Source organism: Ornithodoros turicata, chromosome 2 (assembly GCF_037126465.1).
Source record: "Ornithodoros turicata isolate Travis chromosome 2, ASM3712646v1, whole genome shotgun sequence".
Lineage (NCBI taxonomy): Eukaryota > Metazoa > Arthropoda > Arachnida > Ixodida > Argasidae > Ornithodoros > Ornithodoros turicata.
The window spans coordinates 123,961,696-123,983,413 of NC_088202.1; the positions used below are offsets into that span (position 1 = coordinate 123,961,696).

The following is a 21,718-nucleotide window of genomic DNA, read 5'->3' on the forward strand; positions in this document are numbered from 1 at the left end:
GAATAGCAACACCGAATTCTAGTCGCTGGAGGTGGGGGAGATTTCGCTCTCCTAGCCAATGACGGACCCCACTGAGACAAGCTGCAGCTCGCGAGGGAACCGGTTACGGGAACATCGCGGTGACCTCGAGGAGCAATACAGCACAGAGAACATAGTGCGCATGTGAAATAGAATATTGAGGGTTTTTGGTACAGTTTGAACTGGCTACCTTGGATTGCGCAAGTGGGAATACGTTTAGAGTTGACCTCACTTCTCGATATTCCAAAAAAATTAATGTATAAGCGTCCCGTATTCTAAATGGCTGAAGATGCGCGACGTCAAAGTGACGTGTCGCTATTGTCGCCAGGACATCGCAAGGCGGGGCATGAGGGCGAAAGAGTGCAGTGAATATTCATTCGGTTTGGAGCCATTATTTACTTTTTTGGGACAACATTTTTTTTAAAACGTTCACCGTCGGCAACGTATCACAATGTATTTAAAAAAAGTGCGCCTCGTATACCTGTTTATTGCCCCTTTAATTAACTTGCTATGTCTTCGGGCGAGATAGCAGGAGTGGAGCCATTCATTCTTTTAATCCGCCTTCTTTTTCAGATATCCTGAAACCAGCATGTACCTTGAAATATAAATCGCTATAAATTTTGCTACGCGAATGAGTCGCAACCGAAACAACGCATTTCTCGAGCGCTAAAGGAGCGACGGGCGTTCGCGTGGAGGACCACGTGTTTTGTAGCGATGAAGCTGATTGGAGTATGCACTGATCTGAAGGAGGGATAGACCGTTTTCCAGATAGACAGTTTCCAGGTATGTTTAAGATAATGCAGTTTTTGCGCTCGAGAAGTGCGTAGTTGTGGTTTCGGTTCATTTGCTAATAAAATTTGTCGCGATTTATATCTCAAAGTACGTGCTCGTTTCTGGATTAAAAAAAAAAGGAAATAAAGAGGGTTGATTGAAATATATTGCATCCAATTCTGCTGCATCACATTTTTCCGAAAACGTCTAATTAGAAAGTTAGTTATTGAATTTTAGGTAATTAGTCATCCAGTAGTTAGTGACAGGCGCTTTCCCAGAGGATGTCCGCCTGGCTCCATACCCATCTATAAAAATGGCATCAGTGCTGCTCTCAGAGCTTTGTTTTTAATTTGTAAAGGATAGAAAAAAAAGCACCCTGTATACTACTGCATGCTTCCATAACCATCGACATTTCGTCATGTAAATAGAAATAAATACATAAAGAAAAATATTGATATCTCTGTCTGAATTACCGTGATAAATATCGATATGGCATGAATGTCTGGTAACGCGAAGGCCGACAGATATCGATAACGATAAAGAAAATCCAATGCGCACAGCATCAGGAAGAGTCTGTGTTGGATATATCGCCGGCTTAAATTTGGACCCAAGGCTCCTCCCTTAAATTTTGAACTGGCATTTTAGTCCATATTTATCGATATTTTGTTTTTATATGTCGACATTGATCGACACCCAAAATCTTATATTTTTGCATCTCTAGTCTAGATGACAAACAACGACCTTGTAGCAAACGTCGCATTGAACGAGTATGCAAGCCACCACAGAACAAGTCGAAGCTGAAGTAGTGTGTCTAGCGGAAAGGGGGGGGGGGGGTAGGAAGACGATGTTTTGGGGAAGGTGCGGTTCGCTGCCTGCTCGTGGCGACTCGGTGCACCCAAGCCTAAAGGTCTCTTCGATTTGGCTGCACTCGCTGAACTAGTTCTGGCGGAGCAGCACTTCTGTTTTCGTTTTGTCAGTGCTGCTCGCGCCCTTTGCACTCTCGTATGTACTGTACTGCCTCAGTCTGCGACGCACACTCTTGCACCACATCGGCACTTCCCGAAGATGAAGGCAATCGGCGTTTCCGTTGCTATGGCAGCAGTCCGTTGCTATGGCAGTAGGATGACCGCTTGCAATCCATTCCAATCCAATCTAATCCGATACCAGTAAACTCAACGCCTATCCCTTGAAGCGCCGTCTATGGCCGTTTACACATTTCACGGTTTGCAGGAGTCGCAGTATCGTGTATCGTTACATTACATCGCTACCCCAGTCTTACCAGTGATCGCTACTGACGGGACAGACAGTACAGAATAATTCTGTTGCCACAAGCTCGTAGAATGACAAGTACGACGCCACTTCTCAACACGGATGAGCAAAGGAACGACGTGAACAAGCGTATAAGGACGTCAACAATGGGAGTCACGTGATAGATATTTCGAAACAGATATGGGTAACATGTAATCACAGAATCTCATTTCAATTCTCATGTGGAGGATGTGGGGGTTGCATCGCAGTTAAGTGTGGACTCATTTAAAACTGGTTGCTGTCAGGCTTGTCAAGCAGAAATGGTTAGCCTAATGGATCACGATATGTTGGAGGTATGAATGTTTGCTTGAAATATTCTAGCAACTAATTTTGCAAGTTGCATGAACATGTTTTGATGTCAACTTCATTAGGTCATTCACGACTACGTGCCGGTGTGTCACCGACCGTCGTTCCATGCGCCTGATTGTTTATGTCCATCCTGTTCTGAACCCATAATTTGCAGCTGTAGAGCGGTTGCATGCTAAAGTATGCACGCGTAGGTCATTCTAGCTCCTCGTAAATGTTATTATCTGTTAGGTTGGAAAACACTTCCCGTGAAATTCCTGATATTTGACACGACCGCAGTTTGCGAATGCCGGAAGCCAACATAGGAAAATTCGTTTTCCTTTCCAAATTTCGAGCGAAAACTGTCGACACGCACCGAATACCCGTGCCCTGGAAATAAATGCCACAGAAACGAACAAACAAATATGACGTCTCCGGTAGCATGACATCAGAAACATTACTTCAGATTCCTGTTGAACCAGAGCAGGCAGGGCACATAGGAGTCATGATCGTTCCAACTTCTGTGATTCAACACACCTTCTCTGCTCTGCTCTGTTCCTTCGATGTAGTACAGTCGACCCCCGTTTATCCGGACGGTGCCGTTCCCGGCGAAATCGTCCGGATACCGGGGCATCCGGATAAATGAAACGACCGAATAGAAACGTCCTACAGAGCACGGTTTAATTAAAACACAGAAATCTCGTCAATGATAGTGTAGGCACTCGATTCCTGCAAACTTTTGCTAATTGGATAGAGTTGAGCCACGCTGTTGCGCTGCTCGAAGAATGTCAGTGCGGACGCGAAGTGTCAATGTCGGAGCCTTGTTTCTCACTGGCGACATCTGCACCGTCTTGCTGCACATCATCGGAGGCAACAGCAGCAATCACACCGTCATCAGTCATAGCTGCACACGCGTCATCATCCTTATCAACGTCAACGTAGTCAGAAACCGCAGCATCATCCTCGGCAGTCGCAGTGAGCCTCTGCATCAGGGACCGCAGCTCAGCTAGGGGAATGTCTTCATCGGCCAACGGGCCGTAAGCAGCAGGCCCTCGGGTTGGAGTTTTCCCCTCTAGAACCGGACAGTTGCTCGAGATATTTCCAAATGGCTCGACTGGTCAACATGACCCAACGCACACAAATAGAAAAGGGGGTCATCGTGCACGGTTGTCTCCCCTACGGAGGAATGTAGGTCCCTGACGTGTGACGGGAATAACCCCAACACAGGGAAAAGGGTGACGAAGCGGGGTCAGCGTCTCCTCTTACTCACTGTAGTCCGGATAACTGAAGCTGGATTACAAGAATTTTCGGCTTTCGTTCCGTGGAATTCTTGTCCGAGTCCGGAAGCTGAAGTCCGGATAAACGAGAACAAAATACATGGACGAAAATCCGTCCCCATGCTTTTTCGTCCGGATAGTGCAGGATCCGGATAAATGAAGTCCGGATAAACGCGGGTCGACTGTACTAGTTTCCTTCCTTCTTTACCTGAAATGCTGACTGACGTACTTGGTTTAACAAAACAAACACAATGGTACTTGCCTCTGCACCTTCTCCACCTGAAATGCTGACTGACGTACTTGGTTTAACAAAACAAACACAATGGTACTTGCCTCTGCACCTTCTCCACCTGCTTTATTCTTTGTTCCTGTCATCATTATCAAATCCAAAACAATCACAAACATCTGTCCACCACCGACATCATTGTTGCTGTTTCTGATTATGGTAGGACAAATCACTGTCATGAAGGTGCTTTTTTGTTGGATGAAGAAAGTAGGATATGTGCACGTCACTTAGAGCGGACAGTGAGTGAAGCTGATTTTCAATGCACAGCCGTCATGCACCGTATTTTCACTCCACACGGTCAGAGAAGCCGCGGCTTGTACGTCGGAAAGATATCCCACTGAATGCAATGAGATAGGCACGCATACGGTACAAAAATTGGCCAACGATTTACTATTTGCGCATCTGAGGGAATTCTCAACATTCACAAATGTACGTTGCATTCAACGTCGTACTGTTCTGAGAGGGCACGAGTATTCTTCGCAGTCAAGTTTAGCGTTCTAGCGTTCTGCCGGTGTGCAGGAATCATGTGCACGCTTCTGTCGCCAGTGTTCTACAGGATCCCCATCAACAACTGAGGCCCCAAATACAAGAGCACTAACTCTAGAAGGTTCATGAGGGCTCGGAGGAAGAAGAGGGGGAAAGCCCGTAGGCATTCCACGTGCATGTTTAGTCATTCAATAGGCCGCTGACCTCGTGGGAGAAAGAAGAGGGACGAGAATAGGGTTGCAACCTTTCGTAGTGAAAAATACCGGCTGAGGGAGAGGAGGTGGAATAGAGGAAAAGGAGGAAAGGCTCGCGGGAAAGGGAAGTGGGTGAGGGATGGAAGAGAACACACAGAAAACGAGAGAGAGAGAGAGATAATACGAGGAAGCATATGTTCCTGTGTGTAATAATAATAATAATGAATAACTAAGGAAAGAACTGATGACTGCGGAGTTGGATCTATGCTCCAGATTTATTCAAGCTGTAGTGGAATGTTGAAGGGAAAACCCCGCAAAAGCCTATATGAAAGGTCTTGGGCGACAAATACCGGCAAAAGGCTGCAGGTATCACCTTCCTACCGGCAACCGGCAGAGCGAACAAATAACCGGCCGTGCCGGTATAATACCGGCCTGGTGGCAACCCTAGACGAGAGCCCCTAGTCAGTCACCCTCAAATGAATGTGGGTCACATACGAGAGGCTTCTTTACGCCGGGTGAGAAGCTCCAGGAGAAACTTTCCTCAGATAAGCGGCAGTGGACCCACTGAGAACTTTTTTTTAACAGACAAGCCGTGGATTATACGTGTTAAAATACGGTAATTATGAACGTTCTGAGTGCAATCAAAGGTCAGATGCCTTGAGGGAGTTCGTAACTCGTGATATAGAAAAAATAAAATAAATAGAAAAGCAGCGATCAACATTGCACTCCTTCCCATCACTGTGCAAACAACGAGATGTCACGTGATGTGTTGGAGCCCCAGGGTTCCTCATCTTTGGTTAGGATGTGGGTCTATACAACAACTTTGTTGGTGGGCATCATTTTTATGATTAAATTTCATGAATTTTGCTGCATATTTTGAAAAGGATAAGTTTTTTTCCCAGCTCGTGATTTATGTGGCACTATGATTCGTGCACTATTTCTCACCGGAGCTGTTCTCCAAATACAGAAGTGTGCGAGTATTCTTTTTTGAGTTGGGTGGATGGATACCATACGAAGTTACCACACGTCGGCAATTGGGAAGCTACTGAACATAGGCAGAAGACAGACACTGTTGCATTCAGTGCATTATCCTTTGCAATGCTAATGTTTTGCTACAATATGCAACGAGGGTGCTTTGTGATTTTCTGGCATCAAACTTTTATATGTCTTTCTCATCTTTCTTTGAAGGTTGCTAATGGTGATGACATCAACATCAACGGCAGAGACGCGACAACTTTGGTATCTCCGGACGTCATATTTGATACGGAACCGCCATTTAAATCTGCAGCAACGGCTGCTGTGATCATCTTTCAGCTACTATGCATAGTAAGCCCAGGTCTAACAAGAACTTCATTTTGGTGATGACCATTGTGCCCGTGCACAATCTCGTGCGGGAGGTTTGCAATTTTCTTCCGGCAGCCCTTGTGGTGAGACCCTTACCCTACCAATCCATAGGTCGTGAGAGAATTGGATTCGTGAACTGGTGCTGCACGCACCCTTTGTCATTCTAATGAAAGCTTAAAAATGCTGTTGCCACAGCTACTGTGTGTTATATTTATTTCACAATATTTTGTGTATCACATATTTATTATCACATTATTTTAACATAGAGCGCACGTGGACCTGTCACCACAGTAGTAGAAGAGATCGATGAAAACGATCAACTGCACAAACCACACATGCACACTGGATGCTTTCAGTCTGTAGCTCTTTGACAACACGTAAATGAAACAATATCTGGTTTCACGAGCTTCTGATCCGTTGTGTCCGTCCCGGAATCATTCGAAATTGAATGATACGAATATGCATGACAGACCGTTACCTGGTTTATCTCTATCTTGCCGACATAAATATATTTATTTTTTTGTGATAGATAAATAGAATGGTTACTGATAAAACAATCGCCCGATTTTCTGACTTCGCTTGCCTCACGGAAAAGAGGACTGCCCTGTTTATTACATCTGAACAGAATAATTGTTTCATTGAAATTTGGCTCACAATCCTACATCAGTATGTGGCAATCAAGTAATCAAGTGGTCCCCCAGTGTGCTGTACCATATTTTCCCGAATCTAAGACAACCCCTTCCAACCTCTCGTGTTCCAAAGTCGAGGGTCGTCTTAGATTCGGATATTCGCGCCACAACAAGCTCGGGGGAGAGGCGGGAGCGGGCAAACAGCGTGGCGCGACCGATACCACGTGTTGTGGATGTCAGTGCGCAACAAACAAAGCAGTGCAAATGGGAACAATGGGGACTGACTGTCATTGCGTCGTCACTGCTGTGTTCGAACGCAAAGCTATCGCTTTCGCCACTGAATGCGCCAGAAATTTAGCGGTGGCAAGGCAGTTTCAGGTATCGGAAGGAAATGTTAAAAGGTGGCTGTAGCAACAGGGAGAGATCGAGAATTGCGCCGGCGCAGTGGATTTTGAACGCTTGGTGCGATGTGCCTGACGACGATGACGTGTGCGCTCCCTTCTATGTTGTTCCAGCCTCAGAACATCAGTTTCTCTCTTATGGTTTGTGTAACGCTCTGAACGGAACAGAACACAATGAGCTATGGGCAGAAAGTGAAAGCGGAAACAGTGGTGATGAATAAATGGTATCGTGCACCATCTCCAACTGTCACACTTCCTCCCAATCTTTGTTTAATATGTTTTTCCAAAATCGTGTACCCTGAACTCGGGGGGTCGTCTTAGGTTTGAGAAAATATGGTATATGTTTGAAGCATTAGAAGAGTGGTCTTCTGGCCGCGTATTAATACACCTTGTACCTTTTGTTCCGCTTACTCTTGTCTCTGCAGTTGTTTTGTTGAATAAACTGCATTGCTGGTTTGAGCCCCATCCCATCCACTTGTATTCCGTCCGTGTTGTTTACCCCAAACTCCGGTAATTTCTTCTATAACTAGTCTACACCAGCTAGCTTGTGTCCTCCTACTGTGTTCTACACCTTAAAGTCTGGCCGAAGTATGCTGTACCACGCTTTTGTGACACGTGTTGTACGCTACGCTGGTATGACGCTCCACAGACTTGTTCCCATGATTAGGTTGGCAACCCTTTGGTGTATCCCTATCAGTGTTGTACCCTCTACCAAAGCGAACTAACTGAATACTGCTACCTGCTACTCCAGGAAAGGGCAGTGCAATACTAGCGTCGCTACAAATTTGAAAAAGTAACTCCATACCGCTACCAAATAAAAGTAAATAAAATACTATGATGCTACTTTTCTGCTACCGTACCCTTCTTTATAGGCAACTCCAGGCTAGAGATGCAAAATTTCTGGAAGTTTTGAATCGCTCGAAAAAAATGGTTTTCTTTTGGGTCTTTTTTTTTCGAAAAATTGGAAAAAATGGAAACAAATGCGGTTACTGCTGAGTCGAAGCATGCCGGCCAAGCCACAGCGTACAATGAGCTAGAAACTTTAGTAGTGTTCACCCTCTAGGCATAAATGCAGAGCAGAGCATCCCATGAGACTGCTGTCTACTCAGCGATAGGTAATTGGAACAACCCGTCCACTCCGACCCGAACTCTGACATTATGTGAATACGATGGCGATCGCTTGGAGCAGGCAGACGGAGCTCTCAGTTGGTGGTTGTTGACGGAGCAGAGGCACCTAAGGCACTGTTGGCGGGTTGGAACGCATCAAAGGCACGAAAATTTACAGTTTTGAATTTTGTCGCCTGGAATTTTTGGGCTATTTTTCCGGAGACAAGGAAACAAACCGAAAAAAGTGATCTTCGCATCTCTACACCAGGCATCTCGTTGCTGAATGTGTCTAAAGACTGTGCACTATATTTATGTTCCCTCACATAGCCAGCGTGCTGCATAAAAGTATACCACCACTACTTACAGCCAAGATATATTATTTCACATTGATCCTGACCTTCAGATGATGCACATTTAAGACACAATTTAAAGGGGCACGCTATGTTACTTTCGAGCTTGTTATCATAATTCAAAACTTCGATTCCGTCACGAAGCTATAACCGAAATTGCACCGGTGTAAAGTTGAAACTTGCCGTGCGACGGAAATGGCGGGTTTTCTTAAATGTTTTTACTTCTGTGTGTTCCTGCGCTTTCACAGAACACGGCCGGACACTTTGAAGATTCCACCCTCGTTCCTTGCATGCCTGGGGTCTGGAGCGAAAACACGGGAGATCGGGTTACCATGAGGGGTTCTCCCAGTGGTTCTGTATAGCAAACAGGAGGCTATAAATCTCAGCTTTGTGGGATGGTTTGGTCAGCCGAGGTAACGTTTGTACGGGTGTATTATTTTTGTCTTATTTTTGTCAAGTGTGTAACCTAAGCCGTGCGAAAGGAAGGGCATCATTGGGAACTGAAAAACAACGCCATGAGCGGGAAAGTGGGAACAAAGGGGACTTTGCTAACGGATTCCAGGGTGAATGGACGTCTCGAGACGAACGTCTTGACTGACTTAGTATAAGTATCATCGTGTCAATAAACCTGTCGTGGAGTGACCCAACATCATCGTCGAACACCACTGAGACAACTGGGAACGGCAGGCAGTGGGATCAGCAGAAAGAAGTAAACAACGAACCAAACACTTGTCAAGTTTTACTACCGGGCTCTTTCTTGCTTCAGTGAACGTCGTTTCAGCTCATGCATCAGTGTTTGCATTCCATGCTGCGTGTTGCAATGTGGACTGGCGTAGCTGTCGGAAGGATGTGAAGATATAATTGTTGTCAGTGGAACATTCGCGAGAACGGTTGTGGGCTACAATTCAGTGAATCTTTATTGAAAAATGACCCAGTGCGCATCATGCTGCGCATATACCAGGGGTGGAAGTGCTGCGCCATTTGCGCCATTCTGCGCCCCGCTGCTTTTCATGCGCCAACTTGAGCCGCAACATCAAAGTTGCGCCAAACTACCCCCGAGGTCCGTAACACTGCCAAAAGCCAAAAGGGAGTCACAAGCATCCATACCCGCCCCACGATCAACCCGTCCACGAAGCTCTCTTCATATCCAACAAAGTCCAAAGCCAGCCAATCCGAGACAATTTGGTTTAATTTCACGTCGGTTAGGCCGCCCGTCAGGCTGGTTAGGCTTATCTTTGATGGGGTGCGCGGCAACGGCACTTGCCGCTTTTGCGGTTCCTTTTGCCTTTGTCATCTTTTAGGTGGTGCAGGCACACTGTGCAACGGTGAGCAAAAGTAACGATAGGCAAAAGTGACTGCTGACTTGTTTTTTTTTGTTTTTTTTTTCTAGTCTTTTGTTAGAATCACGGGACGGGGTCCCATGTACATTTCAGAAAGAAACACGAAATTCAACGATGACATCTTCAAACGGATCGACTCAAATGGTGACCTCATTTCGTTGTGGTGCCAACCTAGTGTATAATAAACCGATGCTTACTGCACTTTATGCAGCGTGGTCATATCGTACACGTTGGTGGTTCGGCTGTCACGCGTCATGCAGCATCAAAGAAACACGTGGACAAAGCAAAGAATCACAGACACGAGAGTGGCGTTCTTCAAGTGCCGAAGCATGGACCTGAACGCTTTTGAGGCCAGAGCTAACGTACAGGAAAGTTACTTTAAAAGCAGACAGTATTTTCGTACTTTAGGTGATTGCGAACTCCGCCCCTTACACATGGGGAGACGTCGCAACGGAGATTTTCTCAGCCATGTTTCCCCATTCAGTGCGGAAGGAAGTAACTTTCGTACATTGTTTCCCAAACTACTACAAGGCCTACAAAGAACGCATGGAACGAGAAGAAAGAGAAACAGAACAGAGAACGCGGACTTCTGAGGCTGCCCAAAATGTCCATTGAATGTCCAGTCACTGGTCAGCCAAGGTGGCAAGTCAAAGGACATGGTGAAGGTGGAGAGTGCAAGCGTTCTATACTGAACGATGCAAACGCAAAATTTCTAAAGTTTCTCCAACGCATTCAAGAGATTGAGAGTAACCCGCGGAACAAGAAAAGGAGGGGATCAGACGAACGTTATACTCTCAGCGCTGCACGAGGAACATCAAACTATGGATAATTGTACCAATGTAAGCACTGCACATGGCACTCCTCAGTCAACAAGAAAAGTACAACGTCCTTCTGATTGTGTATTGTGACTGCATTCCTGCAGTGCTGAAAGTTTCATTCTGTACTAGTTTTCACCAGGTGTGTGGGTACATTTGAACTAAGCAAGACAGCTGGTCAGCAAAATGTTCACTACTTTTCACCAGTGTGTGTATGTTTTAACTGGTCGTGCTAGCTAGTCTGTAAAATTTTGTACACTGATATTTTTATGTTTACATTAAGAAAATGGTTAGCTTCTCATGATTCATGGTATATCTGGCAGTATTTGACAATGTGCGGATCTGAAATCTTCAAGGAACTAATCTGCGTACCAGACGTTTCTGCTCCAAATTCCGGCATATATGCTCCAAAATGTCATTTTTCCTGCTCCATATCTGCTCCAGAAGCAGATTTTTGCTGCTCCAATTGTAGCTCCAAAAGTCCTACGATCGGACCCGTTCCAAATTGAATTCACACGGCCACGATAGGTAAGCGCGTGCTTCTCCTGCTGTCTCATTGGATGCCGCCAAAGACGGCTCTGTTTTCATTGCGTTTTGCTTCTAAACGTAGCGCTGTGTGAACTAATTTTACTTATATTATACTAGTTGAAACACGGACTTTCCTTTGAGAGCAAGTTGTTTTTGCATTTTAGTACCCCTTTAATGCACATAGCGCATATGTGCATTTTATAATTTTCCTGTCGTGATATTTCGAACAAAAGACTGTTTTTCCGCAATAACTGTACTTTGTTCAAGATATCCGTGAGTCCCAATCTCTAACTTTTCCATCTGCTTACTGTCGGCGGATTGATCAGTTAACCCTGTGGTCAAGTGGCGCAACTGCCATCATAACATTACACTTTGCCGTGTAACGAGTCACTTCCATGACTTTCATTGTCTTGTGTATTTATACTGTACTATTGTACGCATGAAACTTGAGTTCGCCTCCGTAGTATGGAATGGATTATCGAACAGTTCTTCTGGTCAACTTGAATGTGTGCAGCGGCGTCTTGTGCGGGTCGTGTACAATAGATATTTTAGGAGAAGTTGTTATTTTGACTATTTGTCAATATTGTCTAGGATCGGTGTGGGCAGGCTGCAGGGTAGGAGGTGTGTGCATGACGCTATTTTCCTATTTAAAGTTATCAATGGTATGTTGTCTTGTCAGGAATTTTTATCTTCTTTGTCGTTCAAGGCTCCGCTTAGGCGTTCTCGACTGTTACTGCTCTTTTATCCGTTGATGCCGTCCATTATGTCCGCGTCGTCCAGGCTACAAGTATGATTTAACTCTTTACCGTACGATGTTGACCTTTTTGGTAGTGTTACCTTGTATAAGAATTCTGTTGACTATTTAGAATATTGTCTTCCATGGTGATTGGTGTTTTATTTTAAGTGCAACATTTTAAGGCTTTTAGCTGTTATGTGCACTTTCTAATAATAAAAAAAATAATAAAATAATAATAATAAGCGAAGAGACTGGTCATAGAGTTTCCAGTAAGTAGCAGCAGGGTGGTAAAAAGATCAAACGAACGGAATAATGCTTGCTCGTGCTTTGTTACTGTTGTTGCCTCTCCCCTGCTTCGATTCTTCCGGCCACATGAGGGCTTCTCATACGAGGTGTTTGAGTAAAAGTCTGGTATATTGATGTGACAGTCGGCAGTGGACCTGCGCGGCAGGGAAGAGCAACCAGAGAATCATTTCACGTGATGTTTCGCTGACGTGTGACCGTCCTCTCTCGCCACTCCCCCTCACATATTCTTAGGGCTCTGTGTTTTAGGGTAAAACCTGGCGTCTTAATAAAGTAAAAAAGTAACGACTGGTTTTACCTTAAAACACAGGGCTCTAAGAATACATGAGGGGCAGGTGTGAGAGAGGACGGTCACATGTCAACGAAACATCACGTGAACTGATTCTCTCGTTGCTCTTCCCTGCCAGTGCAGGTCCACTGCCGACTGTCACATCGGTATATGAAGAACTCTGCAAATATGATGATTGTGAGTTAAAGGGCTCGCAGGAGAGTTGTTTGGAGTCAAATGCAGCTCCAGACATATTTATTTCAAGAATTTCGGGGAGAATATCTTCTCTTCAAGCTGGTGTAAAAATAGAAGTCTTGGGTAGGTGCAAACGAGGTGCAGGGGGGGCATTCACTCGCCCTATTACTTCATTGGGTTATTGGGAAACCAATCTACAACTGCAACCCTGACTTAACACCAGAAGGTGGCTATTCATGTTGCCAACTTTGTGTAAGAAGCATCTGAGAAGATGTTTGATGGAGTGATAAACTTTGATGGTATCATATACTTGGTGAGTTCTCCCCAGTAGGCAGGTTGTTATAGTGTTGACCACGAAGCTCTTTGCAAACCTATTCCAAAAAGAAACCGCCACTTAGTGCCATACATCCAAAGGCTGACACTTCTGCATCTCACTCTCTCATAATCACCAGTGTCCAGCTCAGCTCCTCATTTGCTCACTCGTGTTCATTTCACACACTCACTCTATTGGTCATGCGTGAGCATTAATAAGCATGCTCATGAGGGAGTTTTGCAGAGGCTGGCATACAGCATATTTTGTATCTTCTTTGTGCCCTGCACACATATTGTAATAATTTCACCTCATACCTATGCTGCATTTTTTTATTTATTCCCCAGTCATCATCATCATGAAATAAAGTTGTTTGTTTTTTATTTATTCCAGGTAGCACTTCTTGTGGCAGCTGGAACTCTTCCATATGTGACCGCTCCTGACCGTAGCCCCGACGATGCGTACTCCATATTACAGTATTGCCATGTTTGCATATGGGCCATAATGATCATCACTAACCAGTATCTCCATAGAGAACACAACATCCTAAACTGCAGCGGCTACATCCGTTTCTACCAAAAGACGAAAAAGATGAGAAAGGCCACCATGTTCATCTTTTCATCTGGTAAGCAAACTTCAGATTACCTGGGTGTGGCTTGATTTGACTTGCTGTTGCATGGAGGTGCAGAATCAGTGCTTTCTGCAAAACGTGTATTGAATGTCAGCTCACCTGGTTTGCACTGGTTTGTTGTGATCTATTAAACATTGTGCTAACATGTATCAAAAGGTGTGGCAATAGTCCTTATAACTTAAGATTCGGGGAACGGTACCAAAAATATATTGGAACATGATGACAAACTTATTACGCGTATCAAAGAGAAACTATTTTCAGCAAAAATTCCATGAGGCTTTTGGAAATCCGCGACAGCCGTGAAATCTTGTCAACTGTGCAGTAGGAAAAGTGAAACCAACTAGTGCTGTCCTGTACATGATTGACAATACCAGTACCCAAACCAGTAACCAAAAACTTGTATGTAATGCATTAAGTACGTACTTCTTAGGGGTTAGTTCGCCGACAGCACCTGCCAATAATGAAAGGCGTGATAATATTTTGCTACCCCACAATGTATACACATGTTTTCTTCCACTTTGCTGTCCTGGTGAGGTAGAATTCGTCATCCAGAACTTAGGCTGTGGGATATGATAAGATATCCATTTTCTTTCTAAAAAATATTGTTCATTTCATATCTGCACTTTTCTCGTGTATCTTTAACGAGTTAATAAATGAAGGACGCCTTCCCGCCTAACTAAAAATTGCCAAGGTCTGTCCCATTTACAAAAAAAGGTAGCAGGGTGCAACTGGAGAACTATAGGCAAATATCTATTTTGCCCACACTCAGCAAAATAATAGAATGACTACCACTTACTAGTCTTGAGGATTTTTTTCAAAAGCGTCAATTGTTATCAGCGTATCAGTTTGGATGCCGTAAAAATGAATTCTACAGAACTAGCTGCCCTTTCTATTACTGGACTGATTAAACATAATATAGAATCAAAATTCTTAACTATGGGCTTTTTTGTGGATCTCCGGAAGGCATTTCACGCTATCACAACTGATGTTATGGAGTTGGAGCGCTATGGAATTCGCAATGTCACTCTTTTTAGCTTCATACATACATTACGTTCACTACGTTTATTTTCTTTCTTTCTCTCATTTGAAGTGCACCACTCATAAGGAGTCTTTCAGTTGGTGGGCACTAATAAATAAATAAATAAATAGTTACCTCCAGGATCGAAGGCAATTTGTACAACTTGGGTGGGAAACGACTTCATATCTGAAATAAATACCTTGGCGTCAACTCATCCAGTGTCCCACAGAGATCAATTCTGGGTCCGCTTTAATTCTTCATTATATAAATGATCTGGTTTCGTATTTAGATACACAAGTAATTTTGTCATATTTGTACAGAATCATGATATCGTGGACTTGTATAGAAAAGCCAACAGCATTCTTTCAAGGTTAAGCACCTGGTCAACCACAATCAACTTGTCGTCAGTCCAGCCAAATCTTCCCATGTCATATTTAGGTCACCGCAAACATACATTTCTTCACATAGCACACCTCCAGTCCTTGGGGGACGCACTGTCGTGAAATGTTCAGTGGTAAAACTACTATAGTCAGGTTCAATTTAGGAAGGAAAATAAGTCTAGTCCGTCAGCTCTCAAAATACTGCTGTGCCGCAGATACGGTGGCTGGACATAGAGATGTCACACTGCCCTCCTGCGCCGGATCATGTAATTCATCATGTTCACTCTGCTTCCGTATTGGCTGTTAAGACTAGCCACATGACACTACGCCACACTAGAAAGCGCGCTCCCCTACTTGTGGTGCATGGTGGCGCTGCAGTATTTCTCTTCGCACACCATCGTCCAACGTTGTGTACATGTGGCATACAACGGCATAATGGGCGTACATAGTTGACAGACTGGGTTTCTTCTACTCGACTGTAGGCCTAGTATGTGATAAACATCTCCTACGGCATGACCATATTTTGCACGTTTGTCAAAAAGTATATGCAGGTATATACGTGATTGTCGAACTAAGACATCTTTTCCCATTATTATACTTCTTAGGATGGTATACAGTCAAACTGCTTTACAATTAATGCCTTTTTTATAAAAAGACCCTTATAACGAAAGTTTTCGAGGTCTGGTCAGTGCCCCATTGGGCGCAATGTATATTTCAGTCCTTTATCATGAATTCCTTTACAACGGCCTTATGTTTTTCTGTATTTTTTGGTCCAATTGACAAGGCATACGACTCGTACAATGAAGGTTTAGAAGCAACTGCCTCACATGGCGCAGGTCATGTGTCCAATGTCTTCTGCGTCACTACTGGAGATGACTGTATATGAGTAGAAAAAAGAAGAAAGCCCACAAAGGGCTCATGTCTCTTTGGTATTGTGACTTATAGTGTACTGATCCAAAGTCAGTGCACCCTCAGTAATGGTGACCTGATGAGTGGGCTGAATGGGGCACAAAACGTAGGGTAGACAAGGGGTACATTCCAAAACCAGAACCGCATCGCCCGCGACAGTGGCAACAGTGCTCATTGGCTCAGCGAAGGGTATCGCAGCATGTCCGCGTGGTTTGTTATCCCCTGTGCTGCTGGTAAAGCTAGTCTCCAGAAGTTCTGTTGGTACACAGATACGTTTTGATGGCGGCAGCTGATGCTAAAGCATATTGGGACTGTGGCCCCTTGTTTGTTGATGCCGCTGGAGCAACAGATGCTTTCGCATGTACTTGATACCTGTCACGTTCCGACTCCACATTGTGGTGTCCTCCCTGGCACCCCCGTAGGAGGCTAGCACTCCGTATTGGCCTTGGGCGACCGCAAGTCCCCAAGGTCAAGGGAGGACCCCAGGAGGAGAAGGGACGCGGGGGAAAACAACGGGACTGGGAGAATCGGGCTGTGACGGTCGTTGTAGATAGTTGTGTGCTTTGGCGGCAAAGATTAAACCATGTAAGTCAGTCACATCTCTTGTGTCCGAGTCATTCTTGTTTGACAATAGCGAACGGCTTTTGGCTATTAGAGCACCCACGGAAGGGTTGAAGTTGACCGGGAGGCTTTAACCCATATTTCCCATATTTGGCGCCCAACGTTTTGGCCGTTCCTTTGTTTGTCATCCAGGAGTGGCTCCGATCGCACCTTTTGGGGGTTCACGGGTGTTAATCACTTGCGAGATGGTATTTACACGGTCCACCGGTGACCGTGACGATGCAGCGGCAGGCGATAATCGGGTTGACCCCGAGGTCGCGGGAGAACAAAGCGGGGACGGCGCCATCGCCGGAACTAGCGCGGGAGCTGTTGAAAATTCGCAGCCTCTTCCTCCCCAGACGATGGCGGCAGATACCGCTAATGTCTTGCTGCAGGTGACAAACCTTGTTGCCGCGCTGACACAACAGATGAATGTGGTGCAAACGAGCTCGCATTCCTCTTTTCCCCCGAGGCTCCATCCGAGTATGGCTGTCCCTACCACGACCTACTTAATAAGATAACGACCAGTTCACTTGACCCCCCTTCCAGCGCCGGCTTTTTTGTTTCACATGTTTGCCGCAGGAGCATTGGTGGCGCTGCCGACATTCCCTACTTCAATGGGGGTTGTAGTGCTTATGCGGTAGCTTTCTACGGACTTCTTCGCATCCGCGTCAGATATTTGTGCCTTCTTTTTTTTTTTTTTTTGCCAAACATATCGTAATTTTTACGCACCAAACCGCCACGAAGACCTCAGTTCACATGAGCATGGTTTATTCTGTAGTGCCTTTTTGCAAGGCAAGATCCTTCCTCGCGTGAAAAGCGAAAAAGTGTGCTGTCATCCATCTGAGATATTTCTCCAAAACCTTGCACTTCAGCTGCGGTCACTTTTACTTTGCCCCTTAACATATTACTAACATTTCTTCCTTTTCTTTTTGAGCATGTAGAAGAGATTTCCTACAACAATTCACTTTGGAGATACCGAGTGTGTACATACAGACGCACTTGTTCAGTGCGTGATGGCACCAACTTTAAATTAATCTTAAATTTAAATAACGGCATACAGGAGCGTATCGCCACAGGAAGAGCAGCAGGAACTGCTCTTAACCTATGGCCCTTTTTTACCAACAGTGGTTAACTTTGGACTAAGATCCAGCGTTGCGTGATCTGATGAATATTCCAGTGACAGTAACTTCTTTAGTGTAGCATAGTTAAGCGTTAAATTGAAGTTAAGGGAAAGTTGTTCTCGGTTCAAATGCTAATTGGTGATGGTGAAACCGGGACTTAGTCTATCACTGAAGGACTGGAACCGAAGCGGATATCCGTTTGGTTACGGTTCAGTGTCAGAACTCTGAAAGCGGTAACAGGTAGGAGGCTCGCCGTTTTAATGCTTGTGGTTACCGGTAACCAAGCAGTTGAACCGGCACTTTTTCGGATTTCTCTAGGGTGTATCTGCTGGCTGCGTGGATGTCGCAGATGCACGTTCAACGCCACTAATCAGAGTTGTAAAGAAATATATATCGCATCCCAAGCTGATCGCGTTCACGCGTGAGCATATTCTTATGAACCGGTAACCGAAATCACATAATTCGGTTCAGGTTGCAGCTTTGGTTAGTTGCGAATGGTGGATTGCAGATGTGGATATGGAAGAAATTTGGGTTCCAAGTCGTCTTCGGTTTCGCCCCGGTTTCAGTCCCTGCGCGCACTTCCACGTGCCAGAGCATGATTGTCTGCACTGCTGGATCGCCAATGAGTTGATAGTTTTTTTACAGCGATATGGGGGTGGTGAAAGGGCTCACTGTTGTCTGCCTCACAGATGTGGGCAACGTCACGACTAAAGCCCTGGAGGAAAACGCGTCCTGGGGCAACTTCAAGGGAATTGTGCGGAGATATATCTGAAAGTGTCTGATGAAAACCCACGAAAAAATCCACACTACACATCCAGCTCCGGGACTCGAACCCGGGTACCTCCCAAGTTCTCCCAGGTATGGGGGAACTTGCTTTTCAAGGACGGCGTGGTATCAAATGAAGTACCTTGTGCTGTGTACCAATATGTCATCGCACGAGAAAACAAAATAAACGGCGTCCATGTAAAGTATACCCCGACAAAACGAGCACAGGAGTCGATGTTGTACACTACAAATCAATATGGACGTCGAAAAGATGTACACGAGTCAATACGAACACCATCTCGTCACATGTCCCATGCGGAGTCCCCCTATTTTAGGGAATGTGGGCAGCGCGCGAAGCGGGCGTTTCACCTGTGAGAGGAGGAAATTGCGAGGAGGTTCCGCGGACAGCCGCTCCATAGGGATTTGGGAAAGTGACCTGGTCGCTCTCTTATTAAGTAGGTCGTGGTCCCTACATACTCGGGCTATTCTGACGGGAAGTCGGTCACAGATTTCCTGTTGGAACTGGAGACCTATCAGACAGCGTCCAAAGCGCCCGATGATAGTGTTATGGCAGGTAGTGCCGGTAGCACTGGTGGGGGATGCCGCGTGCTGGAGAAGGCTGCAGAAGCCGTTCAGTTCGGTGGCAGACTTCAGGCAGCGATTCGAGGAGGAGTTTTTGCCCCCCGATTACGCGACGCGGGTGCGCGAGGAATTAGTTCGTCGTACCCAGCATGCCGATGAAAGCCTAATAGAGTTCGTGAGGGCGATTCAGGAGCTCTATAGTAGGGCCGACCCCAGGGCTAGTGAGCAGGAAAAGGTCTCTCGTGTCATACGGCAGAGCCACCCTAGTTTTCGCCCTTATCTCCGGGGAAGGATGTTTGACTCTCTCGATGTGCTTGCACGAGAGGCTCGTGTAATTCAGGCAGATCTTTTGTCTGAGTTGCAGTACAGTCCACCGCCGCGACCCGAAGAGTCGGTTGAACCGGGATGTGCGTGGGGTGGAGTACGGGATTCTGCTCCGAGGGGAAGGGAGGTGGCATCCATGTTGGCGGATGCCGGGCGTACGAGAGGGAGAGCGACGATTTCGTTTTGCCTCGGGCGCTGGATCCCTTTTCCTTCGAGCAGGGGCGTCGTGCGGGATTTTGTGAAAACTCTCACGACGGAGAGGAATTGTCTTCTTGCCCGGAGGGTACAGAGTCGGCAGACACAGCCGGTTAGGGATGTCCCCAGTAGCAGATTGCCACCGGCGGACCACGGGCACGCGCAGCCCAGGTGTTATGGGTGTAATGAGTTGGGTCATTACAAGCGCAACTGTCCCCACCGCCAGCGGAGTTCTCGCTTAGCGCAGGGAAACGAGTAGAGCCGGCGGCGGGAGTTGGGGTTAGCCCTGATCCGTCGTCGGCGACAGGTGAAAGCTTGGGGTGTATGTCTCGTACCTCGCCGCAAGATTTTGCCGAGGACGGGTTAGCGTTGGCCCCATTAGCTTGCAGAGTACAGGTATCCGTCCCCGTTTCTGCGCCGTACATAGGCGTAACGATAGCTGGTAAAGAGTACATAGGCTTGGTGGATACCGGCGCCACGCTCTCGCTAATCGGAGACGCCGTATACGCAGATTGCCGCGGACGAAATGTTCGAGTCAGGAAGGTCAACATTCCCATGCGGTTAGCTTCGGGTGTGACGAATGCTGGAGGCGCTGTGAGACTTTCACTGTGGTTCAGCGGAAGGCGATGCCGACAGCGGTTTGTTTATCTGTCGGGTTTGTCCACTCCAATTATTTTGGGGCGGGATTTCATTGTTCGAGAAGGACTGATTCTCGATTTAAAAGCGAATGGGTATCGGTGCGGAGGTCCGTTGATTCCGCCGCCGGCTGGTAACTTAACCAGTCGCGTGGGCACCCAATCGTATGAGCCGAACAGCGGAGAGGCTGTGCTCACTGTGGGGAATGCGCCACAGGTAATCGAGAGGGTGGTTGCATCTTGCGGGGGGGGGGGGGGCAGAGAGCGCCATGCTTGCTGACGTTTTGCTCCCGTTTTCCGAGATGTTCACTGAGAAACCAGGGACGACTGATGTTTTAGAGCATCGGATTGATACTGGTACGTCGAGGCCCTGGATGTGTAATCCGAGGCCTCTTAGCGCGCGTAAGAGGGAGATTCTTGACGCGGGCCTAGAGGAGATGGTTGCGACAGGTGCGGTTAGGCGGTCGCAGAGCCCCTGGGCTTTTCCGGTGGTGTTAGCTCCGAAAAAGGATGGGACGGCAAGGCTGTGTGTGGATTATCGCCAGCTGAACGCCCTAACGGTGAGGGATGCATATCCGTTTCCGTCTATCGAGTCAATCATGTACGCGCTGGGGAATGCCAGCGTGTTCACGATCTTGGACTGTAGTCGGGGTTTCCTACAGATACCGGTAGCGGCGGAGGATGTCCAAAAGACAGCATTCACTTGTCATAGAGGCTTGTTTGAATTTACGAGGCTCCCGTTTGGATTATCCAATTCGCCCGCTAGTTTTCAGAGGCTAATGGACGTCGTGCTGGGTGACGCGAAGTTCAATTATGCCATGGCTTACATGGACGATGTGGTGGTATTTTCTAGGTCGTTCAGGGAGCACCTCATTCACTTGCGTACTGTTCTGAGTAGAATGAGGGACGCCGGGTTGACAATTAATGTGGGGAAGGTTCAGATTGCATCCCCTAAGGTGGATCTCCTATGGTTTGTAGTGGATCGTGGCACACTGAGTCCGAACGAGGAAAAGTTGAGAGCTATAATCGATTATCCTCGTCCGCATGACATCAAGAGCTTGCAGAGGTTCTTAGGAATGGTTGGCTTTTATCGCCAGTTCATTCCGCGATGTGCGACTCTGGCCAAGCCACTTTACGAGCTGCTGCGGAAGAATATGCAGTGGTCTTGGGGTCCTAGGCAGGAGGAGGCATTTTTCCCTTTAACACAAGCAATAGCGGATACAGCTAGATTGTGGTTGCCGGACTTGAACAAGCCGTTCGTGATGCAGACGGACGCGAGTGATTACGGGGTTGGAGCAGTGTTGCTGCAAGAGCATGAGGGAGACTTATGCCCTGTTGCTTTTGCAAGTCGTACACTCGCCCCGGCCGAAGGGAATTATTCCGTTACGGAGAAGGAGTGCTTGGCGGTGATGTTCGGATTGAAAAAGTTTGACATGTATCTGGATGGGACGACTTTCACCATTCAGAGGACCACCAGGCACTCGCATGGCTGCAGCGGTTGAAGAAACCGGCTGGCAGGTTAGCACGCTGAGCGTTAGCGCTCCAGGGTTATTCGTATCAGGTACAGTACCTGAAGGGTAGCACGAACAAGGTGGCTGATGTAT

At 46.4% G+C, this 21,718-nt stretch overlaps 1 protein-coding gene and 1 long non-coding RNA gene across 4 annotated transcripts in view; one reads left to right on the forward strand and one right to left on the reverse strand.

Moving 5' to 3' along the window:
- Positions 1-2,145: 2,145 nt before the first annotated feature.
- LOC135386045 (transmembrane protein 192-like) overlaps positions 2,146-21,718 on the forward strand; it is a 28,263-nt gene continuing 8,690 nt past the window's right edge. Inside the window, exons 1-3 of one of the 3 annotated variants that reach the window (XM_064615768.1) lie at positions 2,146-2,390; positions 5,814-5,951; positions 13,345-13,576. In XM_064615768.1, coding sequence (XP_064471838.1) covers positions 2,358-2,390; positions 5,814-5,951; positions 13,345-13,576 — 403 coding nt within the window. In that variant the 5' untranslated portion in view covers positions 2,146-2,357. The other 2 variants (XM_064615766.1, XM_064615767.1) reach the window with 2 other exon arrangements.
- The window catches only part of LOC135386050 (uncharacterized), a 32,705-nt gene continuing 23,692 nt past the window's right edge, over positions 12,706-21,718 (reverse strand). The window contains exons 2-4 of the long non-coding RNA XR_010420572.1: positions 14,736-14,786; positions 13,597-13,651; positions 12,706-13,012 (exon numbers count right to left, since the gene is read on the reverse strand). This is a non-coding gene — a long non-coding RNA (uncharacterized LOC135386050). The remainder of the gene's footprint in view (positions 13,013-13,596; positions 13,652-14,735; positions 14,787-21,718) is intronic.